Genomic DNA, 14,802 nt, shown 5'->3' with positions numbered 1-14,802 from the left:
ACCTTTCGCTCGATGATTGCCTTTCTTCTCTTACTTCCTGACCGACTAATCATGTTCTCCCAGTCGTGTTCTATATTGACATCGATGTTCTCCCTCTCCTCATCTCCTCTACTCCCTGGACCTTGGTCTTTCGTTTTCTACTAACGCGCCCTAGTCGTCAAACTCTGCCTAGTCATATTCTAACTGGAACCCAAACGATCAAAATGACTGCCTTACTCACTATTCAAACAGTTCGAGTTCGCTTTCTCTCCTCAAGAGTCTGTGCACAGGCAACATATCGAAGCGTTTCTTTGCCGCCGGGGGTTGAATGGAAGGCACCTTTTTACGAACAGCCTCGAGCTCTGCACCACGGTCCTGCAATTGGTATATCTCCAGCAACTGCTCGTAGATGATACCCGCGCGAGGACTATCCGGGTCAATGATCTTCTTGCATTCGACATCATCGACCAGCGCAAGACAGTCTCGCTCCGCCTCTGCAAGCTTGCCCATACGGATCTTCACATGGACAAGTCCTGACCGATTGTGAATGGAGTCGGGGTGCCGTGGAGGGATAACGTCGACCAAGCCAGTCAGCAGGGTCTCTGCTTCAGCCCATCGCTCGCAGAGGACGTAGGCACGGGCAAGATTTGATTTGGTCATGGTCATACCGACGTGCTTTTCACCCAACGTGCGTACGACTACGGGAATGATGGCCTCGAGGTTGTCGACGGCCTGTGTCGCCTTCTGTCGTTCACACAAGACTTTGGCCAAGTCGTTGATCGACCACAGAGTGTATGCATGCTCTTCTCCCAATATTTGTTTTCGGGATTCGACGACATTTGCGACCAGCCTTTCTGCAACGGCTAGCCTCATTTTCTGCGCACAGATATTCATCCCCAGTTCATTCCTTGTCATGAGCGTATCGGGGTGGTTCATCCCGAAAAGCTTCTTGCGCTTGACCAACACTCGTACGAGCAACTTGTGACTGATTTGGTGCTGGCCCATGTGTAAATAAGTCCGAGCAAGGTTGAACATTGCATTCAAGGTTCGCGGATCGTCAGGCCCCAGGATCTTGATGAGACCTCGAACCGCCCGCTCTCCGGTTCGCTTGGACAATTCCCGCAAACCGGCTAGCCACAATGTGAGGGTCAGGTCATCCAAAGCCAGACAGTATTCGATATGGGTTGGCTTCCAAGGAGGCCATAGAAGCCAATGCTTCAGAGATGGCCGCAGCCACCATCGAGTGATCAAGACGGCCCTCTGTATTGAAATAGCAGATTCCACCTCAAAGAGGTTCCAATCTGTGTGGGCCAGGCTCTGCTGGATCCTGAGCGTTTCCTCATGCCATCTGCCCAGCCTTTTCCTCCTGAGGTCCAACACGCTTTGTTGCAGAGCTCGGGCATGTTTCCATCTCCCGTTCTCGGCGTACACAGACGCGAATCTCTCAACCTCAGCAGCTCTTGACAGAGTATCTGGCAGCGTCTGACAGTGGAAGCGAAGCTCCCGTAAACAAGCGTCGATGTGAGGCAAGAGAGACCTACGAAATTGCTGTCCTGAAGCCTCTAGGTGAGGGGAGACGCAGTGGGACAAGATGGCACTTGTACAAGTTAGCCATTTCATTTGATCTGTCTCAGCCATTCTCTCTTGAGCCCATTGATGCACGACGGGATGTAGGGAACAAGTCTCGCTGTCTGGATCGTGATCGATAATAGAGTGATCATACAGTATTCGTATCGCACGCCGGAACCTAGCTTGGGCCTCTTCATCCCACGGCCCGTCCATCTGAAGAAGCCGAGGGTATGACATCTTCGTTGACGAAACGCTAGGCAAGTCGTGCCATGATCTCCGGAAAATCTTTTCTGGGATAGACTCGAAATGTAAAAAAGCGAAGATGTGCACCAACTCCACAGCATCTTGATACTCGGTGGACTGTCGTGCAGCAATTTTCTGGAAGGGTATTTCCCACGTTGTGATGGTGTCCGCATGGACAGTCCCAGACGTGTTGTGTCTACTTGTGATCAGTTTGCGATGGCCCAGGTAATGATGAAGATAGACTTCTAGTGTATAGATCTTGTTGCGAATTGTAGCTCCGGCTTGGGCCAGGGCAATAGCTAGGTAGCCCAAGCGCTGGGCGATCGCCTGTGCGAGACCTCGTCTGGTCGGATCCAGAGTCTGTGGTTCAGGTTCTGGGTACGCGGCACGCAGGAGCAGCGTGATGGCTTCCTCCGGGTCCATGCCGCTCAGTCTCATGCAACCCACGGTAGCGTACACATTGGCTCCTGGATTTCGCGTAGTTACCATAATATGGCCATTTCCTCCCGGTGGGAAGTATCGAGATATGTCCATGTCCAGCTCGTCTGCATTGTCGAAGACTAGTAACCAGGGTTTCAGACACGTCGACAGCCAATGGACGGCACTGGGTGGCGTCGACCCCTTGCCATACATCATTGCCAAAGAAGCGAGTCCAGAGTCCAATGCCTCAATGCTTGATGCGTCGATCCAAAAGACGCCCCAATAGACAGATCGGGCTTCCTCCGCGTATCTGAGGACGAATTGGGTCTTTCCGGCACCACCAAGTCCGCAGACAACAAGCACTTTGGGTTTGCGCCATGCGGGTCCTTCTTCGACTGGTCCAAGGGCCTCCCTTGCCTCCTTCGCATGCACATGTCTTCCAATGAAGAAGTTCGTTGACGCATGAGGGACGACGTACTCTCGACGTTCGGTTGCTCCACAGCCCATTGCCAGCTTTTGAGCAGGACTGCTCTGACGTTGGTTCTGCATCCTGAGCTCAGTTGCCTGTTGCTCTCTTTCAGCGGAGCGCTGAGAAAGCTCATCCCTCCACCGCGACTGAATCAAAGAGAGCGCGTCGCGCTGATACCGGATCAAGGCCGCGTGCACGACTCGATAGCCACTGTCATGCTTGCTCTTGAACTTGACCATTCCAGAATGTGTGGCCTGTATACCGCAGCGCTCGTCAATGTCCCAGGCGGGTGCCGCAGAGTCTTCATGAACAACGAAGGTTCTAATATTGCCCACAGTGGTCATGATCTCCTCCCAGAAGTTAAAAATGGTGAACCTTTTCATGACAGGTGCAAACTGGTCTGTGACTTCGGTGAGAAAGGGTGAATCTCTAAGTAGACTGTTGAGGAAGCGTCGATTGACTGTGGAGATCAGGTTGTTCGGCGCGAATAAGAAAGATTTCTCCATTCCTCGATGAGGAGTTCCCATGAACAGGATCGCAAATGTTGAGGTGTAGATTGAGCTTTCCATTTCCTTCGAACGATGTGCTGAAGCATGCACCAACGCTTTCTTAATCAGCAATCCACCGAAGCCGTGCCCTATGAAGATGAGGGGGCGCTCCATTCCATTGTCATGCCAGCGGTAGGCTGCAAGTTCCGCAACCAGGCTGGTGGCAAGTGGGAGGAGTTGGGACGCAGAGCCTTCTCCGGAAGAGATCAAACTCTGGACTGGGTAGTCGTATGCCAGTATCCTGGCGTTCTGTGCCCGGTGAGGGAACAAGTCGCGTAGCCATAATGTTCCGCTGGCTGGGTCTGTCCAGGTCTCACGGGCTTGTTCGTGGAGACCGTGGACCGCTACAATGCTGTATCACGTATTAGTTGTCTTGATCTTACGAGGCACAACACCGCCCGCTGATCTTGAGACTCACTCAACGGTAGCCTGAGCATGACTTGGCTCACTGTCGTGAGAACTAGACTCTGTGAGCTCCAAGATGCTCATGGTCTTCACTCACCGCAGTCATGGTGTTGAGCTGAGCTGAGCTGAGGTAGTAACGAAGGAGGAACAATCTCCATCTAACGCAGGATATGGACGAGTTCGAGGAGGCTCAGTAGGGTCGCCTACACATGTACTAGTACTGCACACCATGCAGCAGGCCTGGTGTGGTGGAAAGGCCGCCTAGGGTAGCCCCTGCGCCCTCGCCTATCCTTGCAAGCGACATCTTTCACCATCGCCGCATCGCGACACCCTGAGTGTGAAGGAGGCTGCGGGTTTCCAAGCTGGGCAGTTCCTGCCCAACTAGCCAGTGGTTGGTGGCAGGTAGTAGCTGATGCGTGACGAGGGATGACATTGTGACCAAACCCGTTGCTGGTTTGGAGGGTAGACAGGAAGATAAGAAAGCAGGAGATATGTCGCCCAATATTGTCCAGGTGGCCGCCCCCAACAAGATCCAGTGAATGCTGGCGTCTCTTGGGCCCTCCTGAAAGGATTATGGACGTCGCTGTATGATGCTGCCTCTCTGTGCAGGGCGTGCTGTAGGATTCCCCGACAAGAGCGTCTAAGCGTGACTGATGCACGTAAAATTAGGCTCATCCGGGTTCAACCTTAAGGTAAAAAAAAAAAGGCAGGACAGGTTTCTATCGTTCCTTCCCGCTCTCGTTATCGGGGAAGCGCCTGGCCCCTGCATCCCCGGGCGCCTAATGTCTTGTCTGTGCCTCTATGAAACTCCCTAAAATCCCTAAAATCCCTGGAAGTCCCTAACTGGCCATTTGACTCGCTTCTTGATGCAAGCCAGACTTCAATAAAGGTACGTTATCGCGAGCTATTCTTCTCGGCTTGAGAAGATGGCAAAGACGTGTTTGGTTGGGTTACATCGATGCTGGTGTCTAGAAACACCACCAGCAGTTCTTCCCATTCCGCTCTCTTTCGATGTGATTGCTTTTCAAAACCGACAACGTTGTTACCATGGAGCGCCCTCATGCCTTACTGGCAGTCTTTGTGCTAATGATCGTGATCTATATCCACGGTAGGATTGTTAAGTACCAAGAGTCTCTAGTATATCACCCCAGAGTGGAAGAGTCCGAGGGTATTAACGGGTTACCAGGAGTACAAGCAACTTGCAGATCAGCATGGCTGTCTTCCACCGCCGAGGCTGCAGAATCAACGGCCCTGGGGCATCGACCGCCTCGAGCAGATATTCCGGGCGAACGCGGAGTCCAGGCTCATGGAACTTTTCCTGTTTCATTTCCAGCAAACTGGGAATCCTCTCGAGCAGGTGTTTCTAGGAACCAAAGCTTTTGGAACCATTGAACCGGCTAATCTGGAAGCGATGCTGGCCACCAACTTCAAAGGTGACCCGGTTTCCCCCTATCGTGCAATTCCAATTGACTGGAGCCCTAGATTACAGTATGGGACCAAGGCGGGACATTACGCTCCCCATGTTTGGAGATGGCATCTTTACCCAGGAGGGTGCGGCCTGGAAACATTCGCGGGATCTGCTCAGGCCACAGTTCGTCCACAAGCAGTACGAGGATCTGACGGTGTTTCGCGAGGCGGTGGATGACCTCCTAGATGCTATCCCTCACTCGGAAGGTGTCGTTGATCTCCAGCCCTTATTCTTTCGGTTGACCCTCGACACCACTACCGCATTTCTCTTCGGTGAATCTGTGCGAAGCCTGAGAGCACCCGATAAGGTTGGCGAGCAGACATTTGCCGATGCCTTCAATATCGCGCAAGAATATGTGGCGAAACGATTTCGACTCCTGGATCTCTACTGGCTAATTGGAGGGAGGAAGTTCCAGGAAGCATGCGATAATGTACACAAATTTGCAGACCAAATCATCGAGCGGAAGCTCCAGACGAAGGAAAACGGCGCGGGTCATGAAGGAGGATACACGTTCTTGGGCGCCGTTTCCAAGGAGATCCCGGATCGACATGCTCTTCGAAGCCAGATCATAAACATCCTGGTTGCTGGTCGAGATACTACGGCTTGCCTCCTCTCCTGGACATTGTATGTTCCCTTAAGGTGCCTCAAATCCTCCATTCTCAGCTGACGATGCTATGCAGCTTCACTTTGGTCCGGTATCCTAGAGTCCTTGCCAAATTGCGCGAAGAGATCGCCTTGGCTTGTGAAGGGAAGTCGCAGCTCAATAGGAACGATCTGCGAAACATGGCCTATCTTCAAAATGTGATCCGAGAGAGTAAGCTCGCAGGCCTTATCCTCCAGGGCCAGCACCGAGGCCACCAAAAAGCCACTGAGCTGACCTATTGTAGCTCTGCGGCTTTACCCATCGGTCCCATTCAATACCCGCACAGCGACAAAGACGACCATCTTACCCACTGGTGGTGGGCCGGACCGCACATCTCCCGTTCTCATTCCCAATGGCTCGGCTGTGGCGTACAGTGTCTATTCAATGCACCGTCGTCCGGATCTCTAAGGAATGGACGCAGAGATCTTCCGTCCTGAAAGATGGGACGAGGAGATGCCATTATATCACGATTCAACAAATGCCAAATGGGGCTATCTACCTTTCAACGGTGGCCCCAGGATATGTTTGGGCAGTATGGTCTTGCCCCTACTCTGGATTGAATCTGTACAAGCCGTATTGCTAACCATCTTCAAAGTGGACTTTGCTCTAACTGAAGCCGCATACACCATCGTTCGAATCATCCAACGATATCCCAGTCTCGGGCTGCCCAAGAGCGAAGTAGTCGAGCTGACTGGGGTTGAGAAACAGACAATGACGCTAGTAATGTTTATTGCCGAAGGATGTAAAGTTGACTTGTACTCTTGAACATCACCCACCAAACCACAACCTGGAACCGTTTCGTACTGGAAAGTCCTTCTAGGTTCCTCCGACGGGCTCTTCTCTGCTAAGTACCTATAAACAATTCAGCAGCCTCATTTGTCCGCATCGACCTCAACAACGAGTCTGTGTGGATCCATCTCTGCGCGACAACATATGACGCTTCTTCGGAATAGCGCATCAGGGCCGCAACGACGACTCGATATCCGGGGGATGTTCGGGATTCGAATCTGCACAGATTGCGATGATCATACGGTAGTCCACAGCGCTCCGTACCGTCAAGAATGGGAGCAGCGGAAGACTCGGTGACAATCTGCCCAGGGTTATTGACCTGCAGGTGGCGACACGAAAGGAAACGATTCAAAAGGTGGTTTCGTACATACATAATCATTCGTGACATGCAGATCTGTCTTCTCCTGCTCCCAGAAGAAGTAAATGCGGAACTTCTTCATCAGGGGTACAAACAAGTCGGTGATGTTTTTCAATGCCTCAGAGCCGGGCTTCAGGGCTTCTAGAAGTTGGCCATCGGTGTCACAGAGCTTAGAAGGAACCATCACGTCCACGATCCGGCGGGTGGAAGAAGCGATACCGGCTTTGGTGCTTCCATCGTGTGGGGTTCCCAGAAACAACAGGCCGAAAGTGGAAACGTAGATGGAATGCATATTCTGAATGGACTTTGCTGTCCGACTCTGTGAGAGGATGATGGCCTATTTTTTCGCCATTCAACCAATGTTCAGATGGATCAAAGAGGAAAGGACAGACACACTCGCTTCACAATGATTCCGCCCAATGAGTGGCAGACGAAAATCAGTGGGCGCCGGCTAGCATTTTCCAACTAGACGCCGGCAACATTTTTTGTTAATGACGGTTGGCCTTGGAACCAGTTGTTTGGCTGTACCGAACTCACCTGACGATCGGCGATCAGCTCTGCGACGAGAGTATGGGCATGCTCCAAGATGCGATCGGACGAGGTTCTGCCGAAGAGCTCAGTCACGGAGGCATTATAGCTGTACGTCAGAACACGGGCTTGGGGCAGGTTGGATGGTAACATGTCAGGTTCTCGTAGCCAACACCGCCCCGTCTTTGAGGTCGTCCAAGACATGAGAGCGTCGCCGTTCAGTCCATGTACTGCGACGATACTGTAGGCACGTTAGCGGACGGCAGGACGGCAGCATGCAAAGCATGGGAGCCTCACTCCACGATGGGGTTTTCTCCCCTGTAGAGTTCAGTCAGCGCTGGATGTCGTGACATGTTGGAGTCCTCGTAGATCCGGTGACTCGAATCAGGCTTCTTCCAAGGCATCTGTCATAAAGAATCGGCAACAGCAGACAGAAAAGAAAAGGATCTCAAAAAAGGGTCAAAGACTCGTCCTGCAAAATGGCGAGCAAAGACACAGAAATCATGGGAGAGAGGAGAGAGGAGAGAGGAGGGAAGACATAGGCCTGTCCTAGCCTTTCGAACACGCCCAGGTAGAGGCGGCCCAAGAGATAACCCACAGCCACGCCCGAGGCTGAGCATGGCCATCTGCAGTCTCCGGCGCTTACTAGGAAGTACAGACCGTCGAATATGGGCTCAGTCTGCGCGTTTCGTCTGGCGGTGTCTGTGGACATGGCTGCATCACAATATCTGTGAGAGGCGTGATTCCTGTCAAGCGCTTGCTGGAGCCTAGAGAGCCTTGCCGCCGTAGACCACATCCATCATAAGCTTCTTCAACAAAACCGCTTAAAGCATCGGCAAATGTCTGCTCGCCGACCATGTTGGGTGCTTCTTAGATAAGGGCGTGAAGCACCATGTAGTCCCATTGCTGGTGGGACCAATAGCCTTCCTGGGAAATTCTTCACCTATAAGACTCCCTTTCAGACCTAGATCATAGGTGCCTATGTAATTGAAGACGCCGGGCCTCAGAAGCGGTGGTCAGGGGTTTCCACGCACAACTTGTGTAAGGATGGAGAGTGCCGATAGGCACGATGGGAATTCCAGTCTCATGTGCCTGAAAATTTAACCTACTGTTGATCTTGTTTTATCATGCCGCGACGCCTGCAGTACAGGGAAGGGCATATGGTCAAGGCCGGGTGCCAAAACAAATGGCGGTTATCTCACCCGGGTGTTTCTGGTCAGGACTCGTCGTCCAGGTTCCTAACCATTCGAAGGGCGATGCCGAACAGGTCCAAGGGATCTGATAATATAAGTAGGCAGGTAGCTAGTCAGATATTGATGCCGGTGGGTTGAACGTTGTGGCAGCCAGCCAGTGAGTGAGTGAGTGACGGACGGGAGGTGCCGCCTCCACTCGTACATCATGACCCTTCGTACAACCAGCTTGGCCCACTAGTGACAGCCGATCATGATCAAAGTTCGACGTCTTGCTTCTTCGTATCAACCTCTCATCAATCCATGTTCGATCTGTTCCTCTTCCTCTCCATCCCACTCGGCCTACGCCGGGTCTCATCCGGCTGTGCAATTGGCCAGAGTCTGCGACGGAGATCCAGTCGCACATGGACCCTGTCCTCTACGCGTGTCACAGCCTCGATTTGATGTTTTCATACTAGGGAGTCCCCGCCACCGCTGCCTACATAATGTACGAGGCTGCTATGATGGCCGGTTAACACCAAGGTTGAGATATTCCTCGTCTAGATGCTATAAAGCCTGCCTTCGTCCCCAGATCAAATGTCCAGTTATCATTCTTCATCATCAGAACACAGCCGAAGCCAACACAACCCATCTTCCTTGCGAAAAGCATCCCTTATCAGTCTTGATCCCTTTCCTGATTCATTCGATTCCAACGCAAACTACCCATCTTCACAGACATCAAGAGCAAGATGTCCGGCATCATCGTCGAACCCGTTAACGCCTCCCAGCCTGATCTGGGAGCAGTGCTGAGCAACATCGACCTGGACAACCTGTCTGACGCCGGCTTCAAAGTCCTCCGAGATGCGCTGTACACTCACAACGTGATCTGCCTCAAAGGACAATCCAAGCTCACACCCCAAGCGCAAGCCGAGCTGACCCGGCGCTTCGACCCGGAAGCCATGTCCTACGGCCACGGCAAGACGATTGACGCGAAGCGGTCGATTCTGCACCCGGACCTGAAGACGATCCCGCACCAGCCAGAAGTTCAGGTGATCGGCAACGGCTTCGTCGCCGAGTACGAAGGGCTGAAGAACATCACGCTGCGCCACCCGCACCACCGGACGTTCCACAAGACCGTGATCCCCGACGACCAGGATCTCGACCACACGCGCTTCTACCGCTGGCACATCGACGCCGCGCTGTACGGCAAGCTGCACCCGCCGCTGGTGACGTCGTTGCTGGCCGTCAAGGTCCCCGGCGGCCGGACCCAGACTCTCCTCTACGACGATGGGAGCAACGACACGCTCCAGGTCCCGCTGGGCACGACGGCCTTTGTGTCGGGCTACACCATGTTCGACCGCCTCAGCCCCGAGCAGAAGGAGTTCGTGTTGACCTCCAAGATCGAGTACGCGCCGCATCCGTACGTCTGGATCTCGACGGCAAAGTCGCGCCCAGACGGGCTCGGCATGGTCTCCGAGGGCAAGGAGGTGCCTCTACAGTCGCTCCCTCCCATCGAAAATTCCGCCGACATCCAGATCCTGCCTATGGTCTGGCAGAACCCCGTCACCGGCCGCTTTGCGCTGCAGATCCACCCTTCCGTCGTGCGCAAGATCCATCTCCGCGATGGCCGCGTCATTGACGACCTCGCCGAGGTCCGCGAAATTGTGCACTCCTTGCAGCGACCTGGCATCGCTCCGGACCTGGTCTACGCTCATGACTGGCAGGAAGGCGATCTGGTGCTATTCAACAACCATGGCGTCTTGCATAGCGTCGTCGGCGCTTTCGCCGAAGACGAGGTCCGGCTCTTCCGTCAGTGCAACCTGGCTGCGAGTCGACCGCCGATTGGGCCCGGAAGCGAAGTGCTGGTCAACTAAGAGGCTTGTTCCTCGGACCATCGAGCACCACTGTCGCATTCGAGAAGTCGAGGCTACGACTGCATTTGTGCAATCAATCTCGCTGCCACCATTGGTGAGCCTTTCATTATGCGAGGCACGCGGATATGACATCTTATGAACTCTACGTTGTCTATTGGAATTGGGCGTCACTTCTTATATCTTGCTTTTGTTTGTTTGATTATCATGTATTATGGGCGAAAATATTACTGAGTTGGAAGGCAAATGGGATAAGCTAGTGGTTTGGACCGCCAAAAAAGTACTTAGACAGCAGGCGACAAAATATAGCGGAATTTCCAGACAAAGATCAATGCTACAAAAGACAAGTAAACGGGATGACTCGTAAATCTCCTGCTTATATCTGAACCATTCAAGACCCAGACATTCGACCTTCTCCCAAGATCCTATACCTGCCAACACTGTCTCCAAAAAGGTTAAGACAGTTCGTATGTTGAAATGGCAAGCTGCCTGCTACATGCAGATCAGTAAATCGGCCACAAAGAATACAATAATCCCCTTTCCTATGTCCCCGTTTTGCAGACTAGTGGGTGGGTCGGTAACGCTCCGCTCATCAGTTCAAAACTTGTACACCCCGGGAGCCCACTCTCCCTCTCCTTTCTCCTCAGCCTCGATGCTCTCCATGATTCTCTTCTTGATGACCTCTGTCGAAGGAGGGCCTGCGCCAGCTGGGGTCTTGCTGGTATCGGCGACGAAAAATGGCACCGCCTTGACAGCCTCAACGGCGGCGCGGATCCGTTGGAACTCCTCTGGCGAGTAACCCCCGCCTACTATGATCAAGCCCACGTCCGATCTGTTGGAGCCTTCGGCATTGGTACCGAGTCCGGAAGAAGGCGCGCTCACGCTGCCTTTGAGAAGGGCTGGTATCTCCATCACGGCGGCATCGACCGTGGTGCAAGCAAGAACAACTGTTGCCCCAAGTCAGTGGGCACAGAGAATGGACAAGGAAAATATCCCTTGCAACATCATAGGGCAAAAGAAGACGATTTTGTGGAAAATGAGGCTCACCTTCGATCTTTGGCAACAGGTTTTTGACCATATACTCGACATGGTGAGGCACTCTGCCACAAAGAACGGCAGCAACAGGGGCCATTGTGACTGTCAGATCTGTGATCGTCCAAAGCGGATCTGTCCGAGGGTTTGAGGCTAAACTAGTGCAGACGATGGTTAGTACGGGGTTCCGGGAAGAGAGGTATCGCGGACTACCTGGATTTCGATCTTGTGGTTACCGATTTGAGCTGTTGGATAGAGATCTTGTGCGTTGGATAGTCCTAGTCCAGATATATGGGAGGAATTGCAACAAACAAAGGAAGACTCTTTGGGCTTTCGGGTCAACAGTGGAGTGCGGCAGGAATCAAGCGACTGGTGGTTGGCGGGGAAGCAAGAGAAATGTCGACGCGGGTCGGCGAAACCCTCAGGAGGTTCCGTGTTTCAGTAGAGTATCCGGGGAAACTCTATCCTCGAATGGCTGGGAAGAAGTTCGGGAGCAGGGTCAATTGAAGCCTGCGGGTGTTAGACGGACAACAGGCATTATATGACAGAATTTCCCCCAAGCACAGTCTGTCGTGGGCAACCAGAGTGAGACAAGAAGCTCTTCAACCTTGTTGCTTGTACCAGACCTGCCGCGTCATGCACAAGAGCGGCTGATTGCATCCCGATTGCACGTTTAACAGCGGGGGAATGGGCCGTATTTAATACAGGGCTTGATTGTCTCCAGGGAGACCGGGCGTGAGGAGCGCATCTTACCAAACGCAAACCTCCTCCATACCCACGAAGTCGCAGGTTGCCCGTGGAGAAAACCCCGGGGCATAGAACAGTTATGGCCAGGCATGTCTGTTATTAGCCAGATGGACCTCATCCAAACTCACTCTGGCTTCAGCTCCAAAGATACCTGGGGGCAGAGAACTGAACCTGGCAGCAGCCATAAGAGATACTTTTGGCACAGAAAGTGGTCTCCCGCAGAGCAATCGCCCTGGGTAGAAAGAAGTAAGGGAATCCACTGCAGAAGCTTGAGGCACAAAGCCGAAGCATATGCGGTACGGTCGAGGGATAACGCTCTCCAACCTGTGGCCGCGTGGGAACGTATGTGTTGCTTCCTTCTGCATGACTTTCCCGGAGCGATAGGGAGCAACAGTTGTTGTTAGATCTCCTTCTCTTGGCCTTATCTTGGGATGAAGCCATCCGGAGAGAGGGTGGCAGCTTCAGTCTTCTGGTATGAAAATAGTATTTGACATCGCAAAAATGCGGCGGTGGCTGGGAAGGCGGAAAGTACGCCGATATCCATCGAACTCAAGGTAGGAACCTCGAGGAGAATCTGGTCACAATGGCGGTCGATCTGACGGCCCTGCAGGACAGCCTATAGACACCTAAATGTCGGTGTACTCAAGTAGGCATCACCACCACTGCTGCAAGGGCCCTTCGCTTCGAGACCGATGAATGACTGTTTGTCAGTACGTGGCGAGTCGGAGAACTCTCATGCATGGTACTTCAGGGATGGCACCCGTGGCTGTACGTACGTGATCTGTGACGGACATCGTCCGGCGTTACGACAAGGGCGCGGCTTCAGCATGTCGTTGCTATAGGATGCATCAGACAATGCCAGCTGCGTGGCAGCTACCTTTTCAAGGTGAAAGGGTCAGATGTGGGTGTGGGAAGGAGGCAGTCGCCACAGTAAGTGCCGGCCTGCGCTCCCTGCAATAAACACGCTACCGGCCTGCAGTCCGCCAAGGTGATCTTCCAATGGAGAATATTTTCAGGTATGTAGTGGCACAGATGGGAAGACCTAGATGGATAAGGAGCTTCATGGTCAAAAGTCTCTCTCTACCTAAGGTACCTACCTTCCCTAAGGTGGTCACCGGCTCGTTGCTCGATGCCTTGCGGCTCCATCTTTTCTGCCGGGGCGCGCCAGCTAAATAAACGGCAACGTACAGTAGCTGGCAGTTAAGCCGTCGCCTCACCCGCCATCCTTGATTGGAGTAGTGGGCAGTGCAGATCGCACTGGGGTGCAGGCAGTCAATCATTGGTCGCTTCGCAGGATGATCTTGATGCCTTGAGATGTTCCGGGCCGGATGATGATCATCAGGTTGCTCGAGGTCAACGTGAAGCTGAAGGAATTCTAGTAGTAGTGAAATGCCACATCTATCTGTACGTACGGAAGAAGCACTTCGAGAAGTCTGCACGATTAGCTGGAGAGGAAAAGGCAACGATCGAAATGTTCATCGGACGGAGGCATAGATGCAGAGATCCACTTCAGGGATATTCCTTCATTGTTCTATCGATAGGCTGATGATAACCACGATAAGACACACCTGGCAAGCTGGATACCTAAGTTCCGCAAGAACGCCAGAAGCTCGTATCAGGTACACCACGCAAGACTTGCATCCTCCTCTTCTGTCTCATCATGTTGTGACAATGCCAGTGATGATGGCTTCGGGGTAGGTGGTGTGTGAGAGTAGCCAGCACCCCGAACACAGATAGTACAAAGTTCCCAGAACCACTCCGACGGGTTCATAACAACCAAGATAACCAAGCGAGTGCCGGTCGTCCTTGCTCTTCAATAGTCGCGGAGATTTCTTCGTTTGTCCCAGATATGATAACAACCGTGATCGAACTCCATGCAAAGTCATTGATATCTATTCCCTAAAACTCCAAAATTGGGTATCATAATTCCTAGCTCCATTGCCCATGTTCAAAATCATACAGATGTCCACGTTGTCGTTCACTTCCACCTGTTGGAGGCCATGCCAGATGTGCGTACAGGATCATCTCGAGTGGTAGTGTGGTGGTGGATGATGACAACTTCACGCTTTGGTGCCGGTCGAGGGTCTTTGCGGTTGCGTTCCTCTCGCCGTGAGTCGTGGTATACTCTCTCTGCGCCGCTGCTGGAGCCAGAGGAGCTGTGATAGTGAGGCATGCTGGTGATCGTGGAGCGGTGTTAAAGGGAAGACGGGGCTTTGCGAGGGCTGGTGTATATCGTCCGAGTATAGTTTGTTCGGTGAATTGTTCCAAGCAGCCTTGCTGTCGGACAGAAGGATCTTATAGTCAGAGTGTCCAAAGTGAAACGTGTGATGACCCCCCAGAAGCAAGGCTTAGGGTGCTGTGGCGATGTTCTAAAAGTGGTGATGGCAATGATAGGATGGTGGGGGCGGCTTCCGAAGAATGTTACAAAGGGATTGAGGGATTTTGTCACCGATGTGATGATGTATGGCGTGTGAGCTGTGTCTTGGATTGATAGTGTTCTCTGTTGAATGCTGTAGAGCAGTAGGAAGTGAATTGAAAAGGGAACCGGACTGCTTTATAGAGTA

At 52.7% G+C, this 14,802-nt stretch overlaps 6 protein-coding genes across 6 annotated transcripts; 2 read left to right on the top strand and 4 right to left on the bottom strand.

Annotated features, from left to right (window-relative positions):
* Positions 1 to 219: 219 nt before the first annotated feature.
* On the bottom strand, positions 220 to 3,717 carry A1O1_01234 (uncharacterized protein; the record flags this gene model as incomplete). Its single annotated transcript, XM_007722147.1, has 2 exons — positions 220 to 3,580; positions 3,647 to 3,717. 2 exons carry the CDS (start codon positions 3,715 to 3,717, stop codon positions 220 to 222), a joined length of 3,432 nt encoding a protein of 1,143 aa, XP_007720337.1.
* Positions 3,718 to 4,939: 1,222 nt separating this feature from the next.
* Positions 4,940 to 6,152, top strand: A1O1_01233 (uncharacterized protein; the record flags this gene model as incomplete). Its single annotated transcript, XM_007722146.1, has 4 exons — positions 4,940 to 5,066; positions 5,110 to 5,725; positions 5,782 to 5,915; positions 5,989 to 6,152. The coding sequence occupies 4 exons, from the start codon at positions 4,940 to 4,942 to the stop codon at positions 6,150 to 6,152; spliced, it is 1,041 nt and encodes a 346-aa protein (XP_007720336.1).
* A 436-nt stretch (positions 6,153 to 6,588) lies between these two features.
* A1O1_01232 (uncharacterized protein) lies at positions 6,589 to 7,772 on the bottom strand (the record flags this gene model as incomplete). Its single annotated transcript, XM_007722145.1, has 5 exons — positions 6,589 to 6,834; positions 6,905 to 7,228; positions 7,288 to 7,356; positions 7,429 to 7,660; positions 7,717 to 7,772. 5 exons carry the CDS (start codon positions 7,770 to 7,772, stop codon positions 6,589 to 6,591), a joined length of 927 nt encoding a protein of 308 aa, XP_007720335.1.
* A 1,565-nt stretch (positions 7,773 to 9,337) lies between these two features.
* Positions 9,338 to 10,462, top strand: A1O1_01231 (uncharacterized protein; the record flags this gene model as incomplete). Its single annotated transcript, XM_007722144.1, has 1 exon — positions 9,338 to 10,462. One exon carries the CDS (start codon positions 9,338 to 9,340, stop codon positions 10,460 to 10,462), a length of 1,125 nt encoding a protein of 374 aa, XP_007720334.1.
* Positions 10,463 to 11,056: 594 nt separating this feature from the next.
* On the bottom strand, positions 11,057 to 11,591 carry A1O1_01230 (uncharacterized protein; the record flags this gene model as incomplete). The annotated part of the gene is made up of 2 exons (XM_007722143.1): positions 11,057 to 11,406; positions 11,507 to 11,591. 2 exons carry the CDS (start codon positions 11,589 to 11,591, stop codon positions 11,057 to 11,059), a joined length of 435 nt encoding a protein of 144 aa, XP_007720333.1.
* Positions 11,592 to 14,216: 2,625 nt separating this feature from the next.
* Positions 14,217 to 14,411, bottom strand: A1O1_01229 (uncharacterized protein; the record flags this gene model as incomplete). Its single annotated transcript, XM_007722142.1, has 1 exon — positions 14,217 to 14,411. One exon carries the CDS (start codon positions 14,409 to 14,411, stop codon positions 14,217 to 14,219), a length of 195 nt encoding a protein of 64 aa, XP_007720332.1.
* Positions 14,412 to 14,802: the final 391 nt, after the last annotated feature.

This window comes from Capronia coronata, assembly GCF_000585585.1.
Source record: "Capronia coronata CBS 617.96 chromosome Unknown acBCG-supercont1.1, whole genome shotgun sequence".
NCBI classification, from domain to species: domain Eukaryota; kingdom Fungi; phylum Ascomycota; class Eurotiomycetes; order Chaetothyriales; family Herpotrichiellaceae; genus Capronia; species Capronia coronata.
This window is presented reverse-complemented; position numbering and strand designations above follow the sequence as displayed.